Source organism: Schistocerca gregaria, chromosome 8 (genome assembly GCF_023897955.1).
Source record: "Schistocerca gregaria isolate iqSchGreg1 chromosome 8, iqSchGreg1.2, whole genome shotgun sequence".
Taxonomy (NCBI): domain Eukaryota; kingdom Metazoa; phylum Arthropoda; class Insecta; order Orthoptera; family Acrididae; genus Schistocerca; species Schistocerca gregaria.
Genome location: NC_064927.1, coordinates 168,150,850 through 168,173,773, shown reverse-complemented (window position 1 = coordinate 168,173,773; position 22,924 = coordinate 168,150,850). Strand labels below are relative to the sequence as shown.

The following is a 22,924-nucleotide window of genomic DNA, read 5'->3' as shown; positions in this document are numbered from 1 at the left end:
ATGCTTACGCTTGCCACAAAACTCCTCAGACATGAACATTATTGAGCATATCAGGGGTGTCTTGCAACGTACTGCTCAGAAGAGATCTACACGCCCTCGTACTTTTACAGATTTAAGGACACCCCTGCAAGATTCATGGTGTCAGTTCCGTCCAGCACTACTTCAGACTTTAGTCGAGTCCACGCCACGTCCTGTTGCAACACTTCTGTGTGCTCGCGGGGGCCCTAGACATGAGTCAGATGTACCAGTTTCTTTGGCTCTTCTGTGTAATAGCTAACAGCGATTCCACATGACCAAATCCGACCCCTTGGTTTGGTGAGGATGACAGACCAAAGGCAAAGCGTTGGCGACCAACATTCTGCCATATCCGTAGACTGTCGTTCGTTTGCCCTCGTTGGGCCACTGTGTACGCGCGTTAACACGAAGGTCGTGCTCCTTACAGAGCCAGTGCCCGGCTCGTTAGCGGTGAGCTGTGCGTGTGCAGTTAATGCCAGTTTCGCAGTAGGCGCCAGGGCCCGGTGTCGCCAGTTGTTTCGCCACGGCGCGCCGCCATTGTGTGGGCGAGCGCGCAGCCTCTTCGTGTCGCCACGTCCGCCTGAACGCCGCGTCCTCGCTGCGTCTGTCGCCACGGCACTTCCCCTCTGGTGCCACCAAAGTGACGCTCCGGAGCCCAGCATATAAAGCGCCCAGATGTGTCCCTCTCCTGTCCATACGTGACTTACTGTGTCGTGTGAACTGGCGCCGGTGCCCTCGTGGAATGATTTTGCAGGTGAGATTTTTCTTTTATTACAGTCGAAGGAAGTCAGCAATCCTTAGAGGCTGTCTCTCTGTACTGTTCTATATTTTCCGCTCTTGGCCGATCTGGACCAAAAGGTAGTTCTAAAACTATCGTAGAGGACACATCAAAGAATTATCTAAAATCGAACGTATTCACAAGATAATTTAAAAATGAAAGCGTATTCTCAAAATCTGAGGATACAAGGAAACGATGGAGAATACCACACCAAAAACTTGTCAAAAGCTACTCCCCTGCGCGTGGGACATAACCAGTTGCCGGTCGGGATGGCCGAGCGGTTCTAGGCGCTACACTCTCGAACCGCGCGACCGCTACGGTCCCAGGTTCTAATCCTGCCTCGGGATGTGTGTGATGTATTTAGGTTGATTAGGTTTAGGTAGTTCTAAGTTCTAGGGGACTGATGACCTCAGAAGTTAAATCCCATAGTGCTCAGAGCCAACATAACCCGTTGTCTGTTCTTACATTGGCTCAAAACAATCCAGTTGTATCCACTTTCTGTTTTTCTTTGTTGTCATTTCAGTTCCCCATGAAGTAGTGAGCTGGCACAGGATAAAAGTACTTTTCGACCCAAGTGTATACATATTCGGTAGAAGCTCTAAAAATGTATAAAAATAAATGACAATAATGGATGTTTCTTTTAAAAACGAGGTGGCCAAATTCCGCGATTTTTAAAACATTTAAATAATTTTATATTTCAGTCAAAGTATATTCAGTGATGATATATGTAACTGTAGTATGATTGGAACGCTGGTGGTGGTTAAATATGGTCACATTCGTGATGGAGGTACAATGATGAATATTATTACTATGGGGTGATGTGAAATTCAAGGAAACGACTAAAAGTCACTGATGAGTAACAAGCCTGCCGGAGGAAAGTGGAAGGACGGTGTGACGATGACCTTTGTAGCAAGGGCTGAGAAAAAGAGGCTTCATCGTTGGCTTCCGGCGGAAGAGGACTGATATATATAGAACCCTACAGCCGTAATCATGATTGTATCTCCGTCGTGAATAGTTGGATGTTCCACTAACGTCTTCATTATATCACATATTTATCATTGATTTTCCGGAGTTCTCACCTATCGGTCGTCAGGCGCATTTTCTCTGTTGTTTCAGCAGATATTCAAAATTTCTTTTTTGCAATGTGTAGTTGGATTCAGCCCAAATAAATACTGCTCATTAAGTCTCCCGTGCGTCGCTCAGTTTAGACGGGAAGCCTCAGTTTCAAATTCAAGTGTTTCAAATGGTTCTGAGCACTATGGGACTTAACTTCTGAGGTCATCAGTCCCCTAGAACTTAGAACTACTCAAACCTAACTAACCTAAGGACATCACACACATTCATGCCCAAGGCACGATTCGAACCTGCGACCGTAACGGTCGCGCGGTTCCAGACTGTAAAGCCTCGAACCACCGCTCGGCCACTCCGGCCGGCCAAAGCGTCAGTTTCTTTCCCGTTACAAACAAAATGATTTATAAATCGTAAATTTACACGCCGATTCGATAGTGCGGCCGCAAATCAGTTTTATCGTTATGTATTAACAGGGATAATGCAATACGTAAAACAGGGTAGAACTCCAGTAGCGACTGAGCAGTGCTGCTGCATAGTGGTGACAGTCGGCACGGACCAGGCCGGTGCTGTCGCAGGTGGACTGCTGTTTATTCTTCGAGTTTTGCCGTCCCCGACAATACATTTCAATAAAATGAATATTACACTTCAATAATTTCCGACCGCTCTGTTGAATCTACATGTAGAATTACGATTTATAAATCATTTTGTGTCGATGCTGGGATTCGCATGAAAGACGTGACGAGCAGTGTTTGTTTGGTCTGGCTCTGTCTTCACAACGAATGAACCAGAGAAATTGTGCCTGACGACTGTTAGATGAGACACTCTGTACAGTGGAGCAGCACGGTAACTGGAATGATAATTTTTAGATAGCGTATTGGGTGCCGGGACTTTACTTTGCTTTTAATGTACTGGATCCGATGGTGCTACGTGCTCCGAGGAGAGGAAGTGTGGGAAATGGACGAGCTGGTACAGAATGCGAGTTGGGTAACGTACGACGACGCAGACTTCCCGCGATGTCAAGGAATTTGTGGTATTTAGGGAAGACGGAGTTCCAGGCCTTCTTCGCGTAAGTTAGTACAGAACGAATAGGAAATTCATTTGAACTTTCCACCACTGGATCGCGAATGTCAAATGGCGTTGGAGGGAGGCGTGGACGAGTTGGAAGGCTTTCTATCAAGCCCAATAAAAAAAATCCAGGTTTGTACTGATGTGTAGACGAACTTAGTATACGTTGGTCTATGGCAGACACAGTTATCAGCAGGTAGCAAACAAACAATAAGAGTCCTCAGCACACACAGTGAAAACAAGAGTACTACTAATTGACGGACATGTGAGTCCACTTGGACAACAACAACAACAACGCTGGTATGTTTGCTCCCGCACGAGCGATTCTGTGGCCCGCCAAAAATGTTATGCTGTGTAAAGAGCCAATAACTACATCGCAGCACGAAGATTTGTATGGTGTCCTATGTCTATCTCCAATTTACGTGGACGAAAATACAGTGTGGGCAGTGAAGTCATGCTGGTATAGAAGTTCTGCTTACATAACCATTGTCAGTTCATCCATATGTACCTATCCTGTCTAATAAAATACGCTTTAGCCGGCCGGAGTGGCCGAGCGGTTCTCTGCGCTACAGTCTGGAACCACGCGACCGCATCGGTCGCAGGTTCGAATCCTGCCTGGGGCATCCGGGAGACTTGGTGATAAGCGATAGAGAGAATGACGTAAACATGATCAATTGGGACAACAGCCTTATGAAGCGACTCTACAGAGACGTGTCAATACAAAGTAAACAAACGTCAGTGTATCAGTATAGCTGACGAAGTAAATGCATTGTAATCGAATGGAGACTGCATTGAATGTCTACATGAAGTCTTTAAAAGATGTTTCCCCACAATACCTACCTCCAAAAAATATTTCGACTTCTGGATTATTATTCGTGCTGCCATAATAGGAGAGTTTAATACAAATTAGAACAAAATTGTGTAAAAGAAATTGCATGTGCTGTGTTTTATTGCATCTGAGAGTAAGGTTAATAGCTATTCGGTAAGAATTACTTCACTGCAGGACATGTTTTGCTATAAATTATATTCTGTATTCAGTCTGTAACAAATGCATTTGTATCATTCGCAAAAACGGCAATTTGAGGAACATCTCACGCCATAGCACAAGATATATAACTTATACACGGTGTCCGAGGAGAATTGGTCACTATTCGGAAATTTGACAGGAGCACTCATTTGAAGCAAGAAGCCTCATATGAACATATGCTCTATTCCGAATAGTTTCTGTGCTAGAACGCATTCAATGCTCAGATTTTTACGGGACAGTGGCACGTACGTTTGTGTCTCACCCACACTACCGTTTTGAGGTTCTATTCCAGCCCAACTTACCTTGATGGACACAAAATTGAACTTTCTAGGACTCCCTTTGCGATTCCTCCCCAGTCACTAAAATTTTCTACCGATGCAACGTTGTTTGAATTACACTCATGCTCATAAATTAAGGATAATAATGATACTTGGTGAAACAACGTTCGAGTGGGCAGTTGGCGGGTTTAAATCACCTCGGGGTTGACCATGCGGTCGTCGCACGGTGGCGCTGGCAGCAGTCCATATATGCAGGGGTGTGTCGGTGCATGGTTCAAATGACTCTGAGCACTATGGGACTTAACATATGTGGTCATCAGTCCCCTAGAACTTAGAACTACTTAAACCTAACTAACCTAAGGACATCACACACATCCATGCCCGAGGCAGGATTCGATCCTGCGACCGTAGCGGTCACGCGGTTCCAGACTGAAGCGCATAGAACCGCACGGCCACACTGGCCGGCGTAATGTCGGTGCATGTCAGAGTACGGTGCAGCGAGTAAGTGTGCAGACGTTTTCAGACGTGCAAGTGGTGACTGTGTGTTGAAATGGCTCTAAGAATACATATTGATGACGTTATGAGGGGCAGAATACTAGGGCGACTGGAGGCTGGTCAAACACAGCGGGTCATAGTATGGGCCCTCCGTGTGCCACAAAATGTGATCTCAAGATTATGACAACGATTCCAGCAGACAGGAAACGTATCCAGCAGCTACAGTACGGGACGTCTACAGTGTACAACACCACAAGAAGACCGATATCTCACCACCAGTGCCCGCAGGAGGCTACGGAGTACTACAGGCAGCCTTGCTCGGGACCTTACCGCAGCCACTGAACAGTTGCCTCCAGACACACAGTCTACAGACGATTGAATAGACACGGTTTATTCGCCTGGAGACCTGCAAGGTACATTCCACTCACCCATGGTCACGGGAGAGCCCGTAATGCCTGGTGTCAAGAACACAGTACATGGTCATTGGAACAGTAGTCCCAGGTTGTGTTCACTGACTATTCCAGGTATAGTCTGAACAGTGATTCTCGCTGGGTTTTCATCTGGCGTGGACCAGGAACAAGATACCAACCCCTTAATGACCTTGAAAGGGACCTCTATGGAGGTCGTGGTTTGATGGTATGGGGTGGGATTATGATTGGTGCACGTACACCCCTGCATGTCTTTGACAGAGGAACTGTAACAAGTCAGGTGTATCGGGACGTCATTTTGCACCAGAATGTATGTCCGCCTTTTCAGGGGTGCAGTGGTTCCCACCTTCCTCCTGATGGAAGGCCTCACCGAACTGCCAAGGTGGAGGAGTATCTTGAAACAGAAGATATCAGGCGAATGGAGTGGCCTGCCTGTTCTCCACACCTAAACCCCATCGAGTACGTCTGGGATGCTCTCGGTCGACGTATCGCTGCACTTCAAACTCCTATGACACTTCGTTCCTTTGAAAGAACCCGGCCGAATTCTTTCCCCGTTCTTCCCTAATCCGATGAGACTGATGACCTCACTGTATGGTCTCCTTCCCCAAACAACCCAACCTATGACACTTCAGGAGCTCCGACAGGCACTCCAGCAGATGCTCGCCACCTGATCCAGAGTATGCCAAACCGTTGTGCGGCGTGTGTGCGTGTGCATGGTGATCATATCCCATATTGATGCCGGGGTACATAAGCAGCAAACAGTGGCGTTTTGTAGCACATGTGTTGGGGTCGGTTTTCTCAACTTATCACCAATACCTTGGACTTACAGGTGTGTGTCGTGTGCGTTCACTATGTGCCTATGCTATTGGCGCCAGTTTTGTGCATTGCCACGTTGTGTGGCACCACATTCTGCAATTATCCTTAATTTATGAGCATGAGTGTATTATATACAACGTTCTGCATTTTGTTTGTTTAGTATGATTCGAAGTTGTTGTCTATAAAGTAATGGGTTCAAGAAATAATAATGTACATCAAATGTATTCTGCCTCTAATTCGGAATAGGGCGCATGTCAACATGAAGTGATCTCTCCTGTCATGTATCTGAATATTGACCATTCTTCCTGGGACAACCTGTACAATGAAAGTAACTGATTTTGAACCAGGGATTAATTCGTTTGCATTGTAATCATGTATTGTAACAGTGAAGATAGATCGCTTTGCATCTGCTGTCTTGATACTCCCATTCACGGCACTTTGAAGTGCTGCGGTGGAGAAAGAAGTACCTGAAGTGAAACGTGGAGCAACGAGTTGCGGTAGCGCGCTCCACGTCATGGCGCGCCTGCTTCGTTGCAGACGGCGACAGCGGGTGCGTGCTGGGCGCGGCTGCTGGCAGCGCTGCTGCTGACGTCACGGGCAGCGGCAGAGGCCGGAGCCCCCCCTGGCAGCGGTCAGCCCAGACCCCGCTCCGCGCAGTTCGTGCCCTCATTCGGGCCGCCCGTACAGCAGCCGGTCTTCGAGTTCTATCACGAGCCGCAGCACTACACCGTAAGTATCAAATCCCAGCGCTGCATCTTTCATAGAAGATATACTTAACATAAGAGCATAAGAAAAAATAATGGACCAAATTTTTTGTGAAATTATTTGTGTAAATACGAGAAATAAAATGGATTAGAGAAATATTTGACAGACCTCTTTTACTGTATAAATTCGAGCATTTTGAAAGGCGTACCCAGTGTTTCCAAAACTGTTTCACTTCTTCTATGTCACTAACCATTTGACAGATACACTGAAGCCCCAAGAAAACTGGTATAGGCATGAGTATTCAAATACAGAGATATTTAAACAGGTGGATTACGGTGCTGCTGTCGCCAACACCTATATTAGACAACACGTGTCTGGCGCACTTGGTAGATCGGTTACTGCTGCTACAATGGCAGCTTATCAAGACTTAAGTGATTTTGAACGTAGTGTTATACTCGGCGCTCGAGCGATGGAACACAGCACCTCCGAGGTATCGATGGAGTGGGGATTTCGCGTACGACCATTTCACGAGTGTACTGTGAATATCAGGAATTCGGCAAGACATCAAATCTCCGACATCGCTGCTGTCGGAAAAATATCATGCAAGAACGGGACCAACGACGATTGAAGGGAATCGTTCAGTGTGACACAGGTGCAACCCTTCCGCAAATTGTTATAGACGTCAATACTGGTCCATCAACAAGTGTCAGCGTGCGAATCATACAACTAAACATGATCGATATGGGCTTTCGGAACCGAAGGCCCACTCCAGTAACCTTGATGACAGCACGACACAAAGCTTTACGCCTCGCCTGGGCCCGTACACTAACATTGGACTGTTGTGGCTGGAAACACGTTGCCTGCTCGGATGAGTCTCGTTTCAACTGGTATCGAGCGGATGGATGTGTACGGATATGGAGACAACCTGACGTCAACAGGAAGCTGTTCAATGAAATGATAATTAAATCAAGGCCCTACGTGTCGACAGCCGCTTATATACATCAACGGTGACAGTTAAAATGTGTGCCCCCAACGGGATCTCCTCCTTACGTGGCATACGCTATGTCCATCTGAGCCACAAAGAGCTCAGATAGTGCTACTGCAGGGATTTATCCCTTGCACGCTCCCTGTGAGACTCACATTCCCAGCTTAATGTCCACACACTACATTCGTAGTGCCCTTATCCATTACACTCACTACAAGCGGCAGACAATCTTACGGAGTCCCGTACAAGTTGGGCAATACGTGTGCATCCTAACAGAAGAAGAAGGTTAATGGCCGGTTAGCATTAACTATATGAACATGTCCGAAAGAAAAGATACCATCTTCATGTGGAGACTGCTCAAGCTGGTGGAGGCTCCGTAATGAAGTGGAGAGTGTGCAGTTGGAGTGATATGGGACTCCTGATTCGTCTAGATACGACTCTGACAGGTGACACGTACGTAAGCATCCTGTCTGATGACATGCATCCATTTATGTCCATTGTGCATTCCGGCGGACTTGGGCAATTCAGCAGGACAATGTGACACTCCAAAGGTCCAGAATTGGCTCTGGGAACACTCTTCTTAGTTTGAACACTTTCGCTGTCCACAAAGATGAACATTATTGAGCATATCTGGGATGCCTTGCAACGTTCGGTTCAGACGAGATCCCCACCCTCTCGTACTCTTATGGATTTATGGACAGCCCTGCATAATTCATTATGTCAATTCCCTCCGGCACCACTTCAGATAGTAGTCGGGTCTATGCCACGTCGTGTTGCGGCAGTTCTGCGTGCTTACAGGGGCCCTACACGATTTTAGACAGGTACCAGTTTCTTTGGCTCTCCAGCGTAATTTTTCAATTTGAGGGTTCCGTAACTCATTCTGTAAAAACGACCTTACAAGATCAATTTGCTTCTCGCCTCTCTGTCTGTCTATCCGTCTCTACAACTGTTCAGAACCCTTTTTCTCAAGATCAGGTAGATGTGTCAAGTTGAAATTAATGTCATATGCTAAGATCTATGGTCACTTGTCGGTTATAAGCTTATAAGTCGATGCAACGAAAATATACGCCCATTTATGTCACATATTTTGATACTATCAAACGCACTCATCTAATCTCGTTAATACAGAATCATGAAACTCGCCAAGCAGCAAGGTTTTACACTGCAACCAAAGGAAAAAATCATAAAACTTAATTGTCCTTTGCTGTTCGACTTCAAACTTAAAACATATCCGGAAGTTTTGGAATCCCTGGGACCGATATGTTCCCAGTATCATTGTCGGTAACAGTAAAGAGTCGTCCACATCTCCATGGCCGGAATGGATGGACTGTCAATAAACAGAATTAAGTTTGTACAGAACCCTCATTGCCCGAGTCCTACTCGCATCTGGACTTTCTTTCACCAGTTTAATTTAGAAAGCACGATCTCACCCTTACTTTGTTTTGGTAGCGTCTTCTGTTCTTGACGCGTCCTAAATTTAATGCTTGGTTCGTTGGGAGCCTTTTCTAACAGTTAAAAATCACAAAGATAAAACTTTTACTCTGGAAATAGCTAGGCCATAAAGAGATGAATTACGTAGTCGCACTTCATTTACATAGCTAGCAGTACGTGTTTCTTATTTCAATTTCCCATCAAACATCTAATTAAATTTTATTTTATCATCTTGAGTACTTCAAAGTAATTACATATTTTATTGCAAGACTAGATCTCATGCTGGTGAACTTGATACCTTACTTGTCCTTTTACAAGCCTTGGCTTGGTTATGAAAATTCGGACAAAACTCATTGTGTAATTTATAGTGTGCCACGTCTAAGAGCACAGGTGTTCTCTGGCACCAGAGGTCATGGTTATAGATGGATCGCCCTGGCGCTACCAGAGTGTGGCCGCGACCGACAACTGAGTGCTGCGAGCACCGCCGTGGCTCACTTGCAGGTCTGGACGGGCGGTGAGGTGATCATTTGCTACAGTTACACTCAACATCAAGTGTTGGTTCGAGCCAAGTCTGAGAGGCCTCAACAATTGATGTGTGACGAGACGACGGGAGGGGGCTGCCGTGTGGTCAACAACCTCAGATTCGCGGTTACTGCCCTTTCTTGACAGAATCTGTTGTGGTTGGCAGGAGAGCCAATACCGTGTTACTAGAGGAGGCCGAAAGGCATGCGTTTTAGCTCACGCAGGCTGGCGTGAGGTCTGGAACAGGACAAGGAAATTAGAATTTAGAAAAACGGACGTAGCTGGTGGAGTACTTAACTTTCATCCATTAATGACGAACGTCGCTCTTGACGGTACATGTTTCACAGTAGCAATAGTAACTGAATATGGCACCTTGCTAGGTCGTAGCAAATGACGTAGCTGAAGGGTATGCTAAACTATCGTCTTGGCAAATGAGAGCGTATTTTGTCAGTGAACCATCTCTAGCAAAGTCGGCTGTACAACTGGGGCGAGTGCTAGGAAGTCTCTCTAGACCTGCCGTGTGGCGGCGCTCGGTCTGCAATCACAGATAGTGGCGACAAGCGGGTCCGACGTACACTACCGGACCGCGGCCGATTTAAAGGATACCACCTAGCAAGTGTGGTGTCTGGCGGTGACATCACATTCCTCCCCTGCAAATCGGCGTACGGTTGTGACATAAGGGTCCCGCCCGCCGTGGGGAGGACCCCATGTTGACGTATGCTACGAGATGGGGAGCCGAACAACAGGTGGGGCTGTGCCACCCGCACCCTGCCATTCGGACCGCGGAGAGCTAGGAAACGCCTGAAAACCTGCTCCAGGGTGCACACCAACATGAGGTGTATGCGCCCGTAGAGAGAAAGGAGGGGCCGAGGGATAGACCTCCATCGGGCTGGGGCACCCGACGGGCGAAGACGACATATGGTCCGGAGCGGGCAAGAGTTCCACGTCGGAGGACAACTGTCACGGGAAGCGATCGGCGGCGCGTGACCCAGGGAGGCGCCCGGCGGCTGCAGCGACGCGTCCACTGCGGGCGTCGCCGGTGGGAGAACAGGCGGCGGCGGCGGTGGCGGCGGCGCGTTGCCATGGGGCAAAATGGAAGGCAGCGTCGGTAACACCTGGGGCTGAGGCGAGCCAGTAGATGGGTCCCCAGGGCGCTGACCGGAGGGCACCGTCGCTGAAAGCAGACGGCGACCGGCAGATCCCGTGCGACGACAGAGGCGCAGCTGATGGAGATGCCGACGCACCTCACCAGACGCCCCAAAACCAGATACATAGCGCTGCCGAGGCAGCGATGAATGTGCCCTTCGAGCCAACGCCGTGAACCTCGATAATGGCGGTAGTGGACAACGTCGCCTGGAGCAAAAGCAGGTGTCTGCTGCCCGCAGTGGGGCTGAACCCTCGCCTGTGGTTGATTGGGAGGTCGTTCCAAGGCGTGGCAGGCAGCGAAAGGCGTCCCCGGAGGCTGATCAGAAAGCCTCCCCGGTGCGTCTGACAAACCGGTTTCAGGCACTGTCTCTGGCTGAGCCAGATACAGCTGCCTGCCCTGTTTCAGAGGATCATTCTCAGCCTTCAAGGTCCGGGCAATCGCAGAGGTTGGGCTTACTAGTAGTTGGGAGCTCCAATGTTAGGCGCGTAATGGGGCCCCTTAGGGATACGGCGGCTAAGGAGGGGAATAAATCCAGTGTGCACTCCGTGTGCATTCCGGGAGGAGTCATTCCTGATGTGGAAAGGGTCCTTCCGGATGCCATGAAGAGCACAGGGTGCAACCAGCTGCAGGTGGTGGCACATGTCGGCACTTATGACGTGTGTCGCTTTGGATCTGAGGAAATTCTCTCTGGATTCCAGTGGCTATCTGATTTGGTGAAGGCTGCCGGTCTTGCTTACGAGATGAAGGCAGAGCTCACCATCTGCAGCATCGTTGACAGAACCGACTGCGGACCTTTGGTGCAGAGCCGGGTGGAGGGTCTGAATCAGAGGCTCAGACGGTTTTGCGACCGTATTGGCTGCAGATTCCTTGAGTTGCGCCATAGGGTAGTGGGGTTTCGGGTTCCGCTGAATAGGTCAGGAGTTCACTACACTCAGCTGGCGGCTAAACGGGTAGCGGAGGCTGTGTGGCGTGGACTGGGCGGTTTTTTAGGTTAGAAGGCCTCGGGAAAGTGCGGGATGGGCTGCAATGTCAAAGGGTGCTTGGCAATTACAGGACGTGCTTTGATCAAGGAACAGTCGGAATTATAGTTGTAAATTGTTGTAGTTGCGCTGGAAAAGTCCCTGAGCTTCAAGCGCTAATAGAAAGCACAGAAGCTGATATCGTTATAGGTACAGAAAGCTGCCTAAAGCCTGAAATATGTTCTGCAGAAATTTTTACGAAGTCTCAGACGGTGTTCAGGAAAGATAGATTAGGCAGAATTGGTGGTGGAGTGTTTGTGTCTGTCAGTAGTGGTTTATCTTGTAGTGAAGTCGAAGTAGATACTCCGTGCGAATTGGTGTGGGTGGAGGTTATACTTAACAGCCGAATTAAGTTAATAATTGGCTCCTTCTACCGACCCCCAGACTCCGATGATACAGTTGCGGAACAGTTCAGAGAAAGTTTGAGTCTCGTAACAAATAAATACCCCACTCATACGGTTATAGTTGGTGGGGACTTCAACCTACCCTCGGTATGTTGGCAAAAATACTTGTTCAAAACCGGTGGTAGGCAGAAAACGTCTTCCGAGATTGTCCTAAATGCTTTCTCCGAAAATTATTTCGAGCAGTTAGTCCACGAACCCACGCGAATTGTAAATGGTTGCGAAAACACACTTGACCTTTTAGCCACAAACAATCCAGAGCTGATAGAGAGCATCATGACTGATACAGGGATTAGTGATCACAAGGTCATTGTAGCTAGGCTCAATGTCATTTCTTCCAAATCCATCAGAAACAAACGCAAAATAATTTTATTTAAAAAAGCGGATAAAGTGCCACTAGAAGCCTTCCTAAAAGACAATTTCCATTCCTTCCGAACTGACTATGCGAATGTAGACGAGATGTGGCTCAAATTCAAAGATATAGTAGCAACAGCAATTGAGATATTCATACCTCATAAATTGGTAAGAGATGGTACACAAAAAAGGTCCGAACGCTGTTGCAGAGGCAACGGAAAAAGCATGCGAATTTCAGAAGAACGCGAAATCCCGAAGATGGGCTAAAATTTACAGACGCGCGAAATTTGGCACGTACGTCGATGCGAGATGCCTTTAATAGGTTCCACAACGAAACACTGTCTCGAAATTTGGTAGAAAATCCGAAGAAATTCTGGTCGTATGTAAAGTACACAAGCGGCAAGACGCAGTCAATACCTTCGCTGCGCAGTGCCGATGGTACTGTTATCGACGACTGTGCCGCTAAAGCGGAGTTATTGAACGCAGTTTTCCGAAATTCCTTCACCAGGGAAGAGGAATGGAATATTCCAGAATTTGAAACACGAACATCTGCTAGCATGAGTCTCTTAGAAGTAGATACCTTAGGGGTTGCGATGCAACTCAAATCGCTTGATACGGGCAAGTCTTCAGTTCCAGATTGTATACCGATTAGGTTCCTTTCAGATTACGCTGATACTATAGCTCCCTACTTAGCACTCGTATACAACCGCTCGCTCACTGATAGATCTGTACCTACAGATTGGAAAATTGCGCAGGTCGCACCAGTGTTCAAGAAGGGTAGTAGGAGTAATCCATTTAACTACAGACCTATATCATTGACGTCGGTTTGCAGTAGGGTTTTGGAGCATATACTGTATTCAAACATTATGAATCACCTCGAAGGGAACGATCTATTGACATGTAATCAGCATGGTTTCAGAAAACATTGCTCTTGTGCAACGCAGCTAGCTCTTTATTCGCACGAAGTAATGGCCGCTATCGACAGGGGATCTCAAGTTGATTCCGTATTTCTAGATTTCCAGAAAGCTTTTGACACCGTTCCTCACAAGCGACTTCTAATCAAGCTGCGGAGCTATGGGGTATCGTTTCAGTTGTGCGACTGGATTCGTGATTTCCTGTCAGGAAGGTCGCAGTTCGTAGTAATAGACGGCAAATCATCGAGTAAAACTGAAGTGATATCAGGTGTTCCCCAGGGAAGCGTCCTGGGACCTCTACTGTTCCTGATCTATATAAATGACCTGGGTGACAATCTGAGCAGTTCTCTTAGGTTGTTCGCAGATGATGCTGTAATTTACCGTCTAGTAAGGTCATCCGAAGACCAGTATCAGTTGCAAAGCGATTTAGAAAAGATTGCTGTATGGTGTGGCAGGTGGCAGTTGACGCTAAATAACGAAAAGTGTGAGATGATCCACATGAGTTCCAAAAGAAATCTGTTGGAATTCGATTACTCGATAAATAGTACAATTCTCAAGGCTGTCAATTCAACTAAGTACCTGGGTGTTAAAATTACGAACAACTTCAGTTGGAAGGACCACATAGATAATATTGTCGGGAAGGCGAGCCAAAGGTTGCGTTTCATTGGCAGGACACTTAGAAGATGCAACAAGTCCACTAAAGAGACAGCTTACACTACACTCGTTCGTCCTCTGTTAGAATATTGCTGCGCGGTGTGGGATCCTTACCAGGTGGGATTGACGGAGGACATCGAAAGGGTGCAAAAAAGGGCAGCTCGTTTTGTATTATCACGTTATAGGGGAGAGAGTGTGGCAGATATGATACACGAGTTGGGATGGAAGTCATTACAGCATAGACGTTTTTCGTCGCGGCGAGACCTTTTTACGAAATTTCAGTCACCAACTTTCTCTTCCGAATGCGAAAATATTTTGTTGAGCCCAACCTACATAGGTAGGAATGATCATCAAAATAAAATAAGAGAAATCAGAGCTGGAACAGAAAGGTTTAGGTGTTCGTTTTTCCCGCTCGCTGTTCGGGAGTGGAACAGTAGAGAGATAGTATGATTGTGGTTCGATGAACCCTCTGCCAAGCACTTAAATGTGAATTGCAGAGTAGTCATGTAGATGTAGACATCAAGGTTCGATGATGGCGACCGTGGAGCAACTCAGCTGGCGATCGACCATCTTGGGGCTGAGAGCGATACGAGGACAAAAAAAGAGCAATAAGGCGTCCTCCCGAGAATGTGACTCTTTCAACTTCAACATCTGTGACTTGAAAGTCCTGACCAATCGTTCAGCGGCACCGTTTGACTGTGGCGAAAACGGCGCGGACGTCAGACGTTGAATACCATTGGCCATGCAGAATGACTGAAATTCTGCGGACATGAATTGTGGGCCATTGGGGAAACAATAGTCTGTGGAAGACCTTCAATGCAAAAGATAGCGGATAACGCTTTGATGGTGGCAGATGACGTCGTGGAAGACATCCGGACAACAAAAGGAAAATTGCTGAATGAATCTACCACAACCAACCATCGAGCATTCCAGAATGGACCAGCAAAATCGATGTTTAAGCGTTGCCAAGGGGAAGTGGCTTTTGGCCATGCAAAGAATTTCCACGGTGGTGCTGATTGTTGTTCGGCACACACCATGAAAGAAGAGCACATATTCGTATCCGCGGCATCGATTCCGAACCAAGTACAGTGCTGACGAGCAAGTTGTTTCGTTCTCACTATTCCCCAATGTCCTTGGTGGATTAGATGTAAGACAGAGGACTGTAACGAACGTGGTACCACGACCCTGGACATATCATTATCAGAACGCAACAGCAAAATACCACGTCGTACAAAAAGTCTCTCCTTGTGAGCAAAAAATCGGCGAACCAGCGGGTCCCCGATCCGTGACTTTGACAAGGGCCATTGCGTAGCAACAAAGTGCAGAACGGGAGCAAGGACACGGTCGGCAGCTGTGGCTGTAGCTACACGACGAAAATCAATCGGAAACGATTCGACCACGTCATCGGTTTCCGCATCAATGAACATGCAAGCACGTTCGGAGGAATCGAATGCCCTATCCTCAGCAACAGGCAAGCGGGACAACGCATCGGCGTTTTCGTGCTTAGCAGTGGACGGATACAAGATATCGTGGCGGCACCGCGAGAGGAAAATAGACCAGCGAATGAATTCCTGCGCTGTATGTGGAGGTACATGCTTCGTCGGATGAAAAAGCGATGTCAAAGGTTTGTGGTCTGTGATTATGGTAAAGTGACGACCATACAAGAAATCATGAAACGCCAAATACGAGAGAGAATGCTTCTTTCTCGATCTGTGAATAATTTCTTTGAGCAGACGGGAGCAATTTGGACGCAAAGGCAATAGGGCAGGGCTGGCCAAACACTGCACAGTGTGAAGACATGCAGAAGTGCTGCACATGTGCGCACGTGTGCGACATCGAGCGACAGAGACATCTGTTATTAGACATGTGTCCTAAATGAGTGGCGGCGGCTGTACTTACCTGTTTATGAGGTACATTTCAGACGGAACTGATGAAAGATATAGCAATAATGGTATCGAAATAAGAGGTGATCATCGAGTGGTCCGCGGTTACCATTCTGTTCAGAGGTCATTGAGACAGAAATTGTGTGGGTGTATTTGAGGGCACCGAGAATTAGTTAAAAGAAACCTTGCATTAGTTTAATGTTATCTGAAGTCATGAATAAGGTTCGCTGGATGTCGCTAAGTGCTTTCTTTCTTAAATACTAGACCAAAGACATTACGCGTATTTACGTGCCGTCAGTCAAGCTACGGCTGTTAACTGTGTTACTTGTCTTACTGGGTTAAACTGTTAACATAAAAGTAGGCGTCTCAATGAGTAGACTGTGACAGTATTTTAAATGTTTAATACGCGAAATACTTTCCCATGGTTGGCTTGCAAGCTGTGGAAAGAGCACTAGAATGTGCCGGTACAGAGTATCCCAGCAAGTGGATAAAACGACGTCTGTGCGTAGAAACATGCACTACATGAAACGCTGACGGTTGCGGCGTGCACGCTGCGACCCGGAAGCTGCACATGTGCAGGAGCACCGCACGCGTGCAGAATTTATGGCCGGCCCTGCAATAGGGCAAACCATCTTTGTGTGCAAGCACAGCACCAATCCCGAAATCCGATGCATCCACCATCAACACAAGGGGATTCCGGGTATCGGATGGCGTAAGGCAAGTATTGGAAAGCAACGCCGATTAAAACCGGCGAAAGGCGCGTTCGTATTCAGTCGTCCAGACGAACGGAACACCGTTACGGCGTAAGCGATGAAGCGGAGCTGAAATGGAAGAGGTATGCGGCACATAGAGGCGGTAGTAATTTATTTTTCCCAGCACACTCAGTAGCTGCTTCAAATTCTGCGGCGACGGCAAGTCTTGTATGGCACGGAGGTGCGTTGGGCTGGGATGTATGCCTTGGGCATTGAGTACATGTCCCAGGTAGGGCAAGTCACGAGCAAAAAACACACATTTGTCCTTCCGCAAGCGAAGACCATTTTGTCGCAAGACCTGAAATAATGTTCTGAGATTGGCCAAATGTTCTTCTTCCGTCTTTCCGGAGATCACAATATCATCCAGATAATTTGCTGCAGTAGGGACCGACGCACAAACAGTTTGTAGATATTGCTGTAGGGGCGGATGCACACCCGAATGGCAGTCGTTTGAATTGATACAACCCAAGATGCGTGTTAACCACCAAAACGCGCTGGGATTCTTTGTCCACCGGCATTTGCAAGTACGCATCTGCGAGGTCCAACTTCGAAAAATATTTACCCGGGCACAGTTTTTCAAAAAGATCTTCCGGGCAGGGTAAAGGAAAAGTTTAAATCACTAGTTGTGGATTCACTGTTGCCTTGAAGTCGAAACAAAGTCTCAATTTTCCGGAAGGTTTTGACAAAATTACTAAGGGTGATGCCCAGAGAAAAGCCTGCACAAGTTCAATTACACCTTGTGATTCCAAATCGTGTAATGTTTTTGCGACCTCATCACGCAATGCGTGGGGTCATTGCGCGCTCTGAAAAATTTCGGTTGCGCGTTTACTTTCAGTTCCAAATGTGCTTTATAGTTCTTAGAGCAATCGAGGCCCGGTGCAAAAATGTCTGCAAATTCTTCACATAGACTAGAAACACTGTCTGAAGGCACCGTCTGGTTCAGTGATAGGACCTGTTTTACTATAGACAAGTTAAACAACTGAAATAAATCGAAACCAAACAAGTTCACTACAGAAGAAGAACGAAGGACGTAAAATGACACAAGTTTTGTTTAACCTTTGTGTGTTGCAAGAAGGCTGCACTGTCCTAACACAGGGATATCTTGACCGGAGTAGCTAGATAATTTAACATTTGCGGCACGCAACGGAGGTGTGCCCAGCAGTTTGTAAGTGTCTTGATAGATTAGTGAAACTGCAGCTCCTGTATCGAGCTGGAATGGTATCACATTGCCGTTAACGTCCAAGTCTACAAAAAGTTTATTGTACTGCTGACGACAAGAGCGACTGTCTCGTGCAACGTGAACTGACACTGGTACATAATCACTTGCGACTTGACGGGAGTTCCGGCGATGTCGACGCACACTATTTTTGGGACGAACACAATTACTGTTAGAGAGAGTGGCACTGCGCGGAGTGGAATGAACGACATGAAATTCCATGGGCGAAGTTTCTGAGCCCGAGTATCCTTGGTTCGATTCCGATTCCGGCGCGAAGCAAAGGGCCTGGAACGGTTGTGAGCTTCCGATCTGAGCTTTTTCTGGCAAACACTCTGAACATGTCCTTTTTTATTATAATAAAAGCAAATAGCTTGGCGTGGCGGGCAATTCTCACGCGAATGTTTAGTAGCACACCGCGGGCATGATTTGATCACTGCACTTGCTTGCCGGCGCGGCACACGTGGCTGAGAGCCTGGCGGCAGCGGCGCGGCCGGGCGCGAGGGCTGTTTACTGCTCCGTGCAGCTCGCCCGGCGGGCCGGTTAACCTGACACACTGCTGACGAAGTTTCAAATGATCCCTGAGCAAAGTCAAGTGTGTCCTGCCGATCCAATATGTCCATCACTTGTTGAAGGTAGGGATTTACTAGTTTCAAAATCTGTTCCCTTATACAAACATCAGAAACGTTCTGTGCAATTGCATCACGTACCATAGTATCTGAATAAGGGAGTCCACATGGACACTCAAAAGCACAATCCCTAGTAAGGCCTTGCAAGGTTGCAACCCACTCCCGATTAGTCTGACCTGCCGTACGTTTTGTACGAAAGAAGGTATACCTTTTCGCAACTACATTGACTGATTCTTTGAAACATGCATCTAATGCAGACAAAATTTCTTCGTAGGACAGAGTTGCTACGTCGCGTCGGGGAAATAATTTGACTATCACACGGTAAGTTTGCACGCCAACCGAAGACAATAAAAAAGGCTGACGCTCGTTACCTTGAATTCTGTAGGCGGCGAGATGGAATCCCAATTGGCGTGACCACTCCGTCCAGCTTTCCAGTGCAGCATCAAAAGGTTGAAAAGTTGGTGCAACTGCGTGTTGTGGCTGCTCTAGCGGTGGAGCGGCTGCTGCCGCATCGTTTTGCATCGCACGTTAACCCTGGACGAGCTGTCCAAGGGCATCCAGTAAGGCCTGCTTCTGCTGATTCTGTAAGCGATAAAATTCGGACAGTACATCTGGAGATTGTGGCGAAGCCATTACACAACTAAATCAGGGTAATATCGATAAGAACGCGGTTTTGCATCGTCGCCAATGTTGTGGTTGGCAGGAGAGCCAACACCGTGTTACTAGAGGAGGCCGAAAGGCACGCGTTTATCTCACGCAGGCTGGTGTGAGGTCTGGAACAGGACAAGGAAATTAGAATTTAGGAAATCGGACGTAGCTGGTGGAATAGTTAACTTTCATCCATTAATGACGAACGTCGCTCTTGACGGTACATGATTCACAATATCAATAGTAACTGAATATGGCACCTTGCTAGGTCGTAGCAAATGACGTAGCTGAAGGGTATGCTAAACTATCGTCTCTGCAAATGAGAGCGTAGAAGTCAGTGAACCATCTCTAGCAAAGTCGGCTGTACAACTGGGGCGAGTGCTAGGAAGTCTCTCTAGACATGCCGTGTAACGGCGCTCGGTCTGCAATCACTGATAGTGGCGACACGCGGGTCCGACGTATACTACCGGACCGCGGCCGATTTAAAGGCTACCACCTAGCAAGTGTGGTTTCTGGCGGTGAGACCACAGAACCAATGGCAAATCCAAAGCAGGTGAAGGAACGGCTTCTGCTGGTCGGAAGGAGCACTGGTGGTGATAGGCTGGTGGGTTTCTCATTGAAGCGCTGCGTCGTGTTACGTGCGCAGGTTCTTTGTGAGTAGCCACTTGTAAAGAAACTTCTTGAATACAACTCGGAAAGTGGTCAGAAACGGCTTATTTGTCTTTATGGTACAAGGGCCGTGTGACAGAATATGTTGTGATATAGAGCAGGTGTAATTGTGTCAGTACACTTGCATGTGATTAAGCAAGTTAAACACAAGTTCTTTGTTTTTGCCATGGGCGCGATTTAGTTGTTTGTCCTTTGGTTTTAAGTTCTGATCGTGTATTTGTTATATCATATACAGACGCTTGATAAAAATGTAGAAAAGTTAAAAACACAACATTTTACCATTCCTAATGTGGTATAGGAAACTCGGTGGCATTCAAAAGTGGTTTCAGTTGATCTTGAAATGGACACATGCGGGTCCTGTATGGTTTTCAAGGGAATCTTATAACATTCTTCTTCCAAAATGTGCGAAGGTCAGGTAACTATTGTGGAGGTGGACAATGATCATACAGCTTTCTCTCTAAAGAAGACCACAAAGGCACAATAATAATATCAGGTGACTATGGTTGCCAGCGGAGTGGGAATATTCATCTTCTTGTCCAAACAACCAGTTTTGGATGATACAAGCAGTGTGAACATCGCCCCTGTTGTCTTAGAATACAGCATCACTACACTGGAAGAAACAACTTTCAGTTGGGAACTAGAGAGTTTAGCATCGACAATGACTCAGTGGCAAACACTTTTTATTTAGGTAAGTCTAAGATGGGAACAGCGGTGGTGGTTGTTGCAGGGGCAGGCGTTTGGCGACTCGTTCGCTCCGTCGCCGCCGGACCCGCTGCTGAACGCCCTGCAGGCGACAGCAGCGCCCCACACGGAGCTGCAGAGCAACGTGCCGGAGCGCCTTCAGCTGTCAGCGCAGCCGCCAGATCTCAGCCAGCTGCTGCCGGCCTCGCTCTACGCAGCCAGCCCTCTGTACAAGGCTCTGGTGAGTAACCATGCTCGACTTGTAACTACCCGATAATTACCTCCCATTCTAATGCGGCTCAGAGATGCCTCCGGGAACCTTCCGCGGTACTAATGCAAAAGCGAGGCGCCGTATGACGTCATCTCGCGCTCAGTACACTTCAGACAGCATGGTGTCGACACATGAAAAAAAAAAAAAAAAAATAAAAATAAAAATAAAAAATCAGTTCATGTGACCTGTAAGGTGTGTTACTGATAACATGTTGGCACAAAATTTCATACAGTCTGGAACCGAGCGACCGCTACGGTCGCAGGTTCGAATCCTGCCTCGGTCATGGATGTGTGTGATGTCCTTAACTCAGTTAGGTTTAATTAGTTCTTTCTAGGCGACTGATGACCTCAGAAGTTAAGTCGCATAGTGCTCAGAGCCATTTGAACCAAATTTCAGTAAATTCTGCCCAACCCCACCACACGTCACACGAGGGGGAGGTCGTCATGCCCCATCCTACACACATTTCATCCCTTCTTTTGACACCTCTGCCAATGTGGTCAGAAGGTTGACAACCAGCATTGAAATTACGCAGTTTTCTTTTTCTTATTGTTGGCCGAGGAAAGCATTTCAGACAGAGCAACGCTCAGAATTGACGCGAAAATGCCACAGAGGATGGCATAAAGGGTGTTAGTGAAACCACCCCTTCCCCTGACATGTTGGATCCCACATATTTCGCTGTCGAAAAGACAGTTCACAATGCGATGAGGAACAGGACGAAGTTCTTCACAACGTTCCACGCTGCTACCGCCCTCTGGGCCTGTCAACCTAAGGACATCTTGGGGCTGTAATACTAATGAACGTGATCTGACCTCTTTGGAGTGTAATGTGACTGTAATTTTTCTCCCGGCATACGGGGTGGATCCTCTAGAGACCGTTGAAAACCATTCGACAAAGTCTGAACATGATCCGAACTACAAACAAGTTTTATGCTTTTTCATCCCACCTTTTCGCGCCCTACTGCATCGTGATCACGGATGAAGGGGACAGAGGCTGCAGCATCAAGATGTCCGTGGATAAAAAGGGTACCTCTAAAACCCCAAGTTCGGCAACACTCTCCGTACCTTGCGGCTGCTCCAGCATCTAAGGGCAGGCAGACGATACATCTACATCTACATCTACATCCATACTCCGCAAGCCACCTGACGGTGTGTGGCGGAGGGTACGTTGAGTACCTCTATCGGTTCTCCCTTCTATTTCAGTCTCGCACTGTTCGTGGAAAGAAGGATTGTCGGTATGCTTCTGTGTGGGCTCCAATCTCTCTGATTTTATCCTCATGGTCTCTTCGCGAGATATACGTAGGAGGGAGCAATATACTGCTTGACTCTTCGGTGAAGGTGTGTTCTCGAAACTTTAACAAATGAGCGTACCGAGCTACTCAGCGTCTCTCCTGCAGAGTCTTCCACTGGAGTTTATCTATCATCTCCGTAACGCTTTCGTGATTGCTAAATGATCCTGTGACGAAGCGCGCTGCTCTCCGTTGGATCTTCTCTATCTCTTCTATCAACCCTATCTGGTACGGATCCCACACTGCTGAGCAGTATTCGAGCAGTGGGCGAACAAGCGTACTGTAACCTTCTTCCTTTGTTTTCGGATTGCATTTCCTTAGGATTCTTCCAATGAATCTCAGTCTGGCATCTGCTTTACCAACGATCAACTTTATATTATTATTCCATTTTAAATCACGCTAAATGAGAGGCATCTAAGGGCTTGCTTAATCCTCAGGCACTAGACCAGCCACGAGGCTAAATGTGTGTCGAAGTTTCTTAGAGGCACACTTGTAAGGTGCTCAGCTAAGGTGCGTGGGTGGCACCGAGATGTTGCAGAACTCGAGTGTATTAGAGGGAACCTTTGCCGGTCACTGGCAGTCAGTCCGGAATTGCGCGATTGCTACGGTCGCAGTTTCGAATCCTGCCACGGGCTTGGATGTGTGTGATGTCCTTAGTTTAGTTAGGTTTAAGTAGGTTCTAAGTTCTAGGGGACTGATGACCTCAGACGTTAAATCCCATAGATCTCAGAGCCATTTGAACCATTTTTGAACCTTTGCCAGTTAATTGACGCACTCTCGTGATCACG

At 47.3% G+C, this 22,924-nt stretch overlaps 1 protein-coding gene across 2 annotated transcripts in view; it reads left to right on the top strand.

The window, feature by feature from the left end:
- Positions 1-741: 741 nt before the first annotated feature.
- LOC126284623 (uncharacterized) overlaps positions 742-22,924 on the top strand; it is a 42,888-nt gene continuing 20,705 nt past the window's right edge. Inside the window, exons 1-3 of one of the 2 annotated variants that reach the window (XM_049983693.1) lie at positions 742-769; positions 6,511-6,702; positions 20,627-20,821. In XM_049983693.1, coding sequence (XP_049839650.1) covers positions 758-769; positions 6,511-6,702; positions 20,627-20,821 — 399 coding nt within the window. In that variant the 5' untranslated portion in view covers positions 742-757. Of the gene's footprint in view, positions 770-6,510; positions 6,703-20,608; positions 20,822-22,924 lie in introns of both variants that reach the window. The other variant, XM_049983692.1, reaches the window with a different exon arrangement.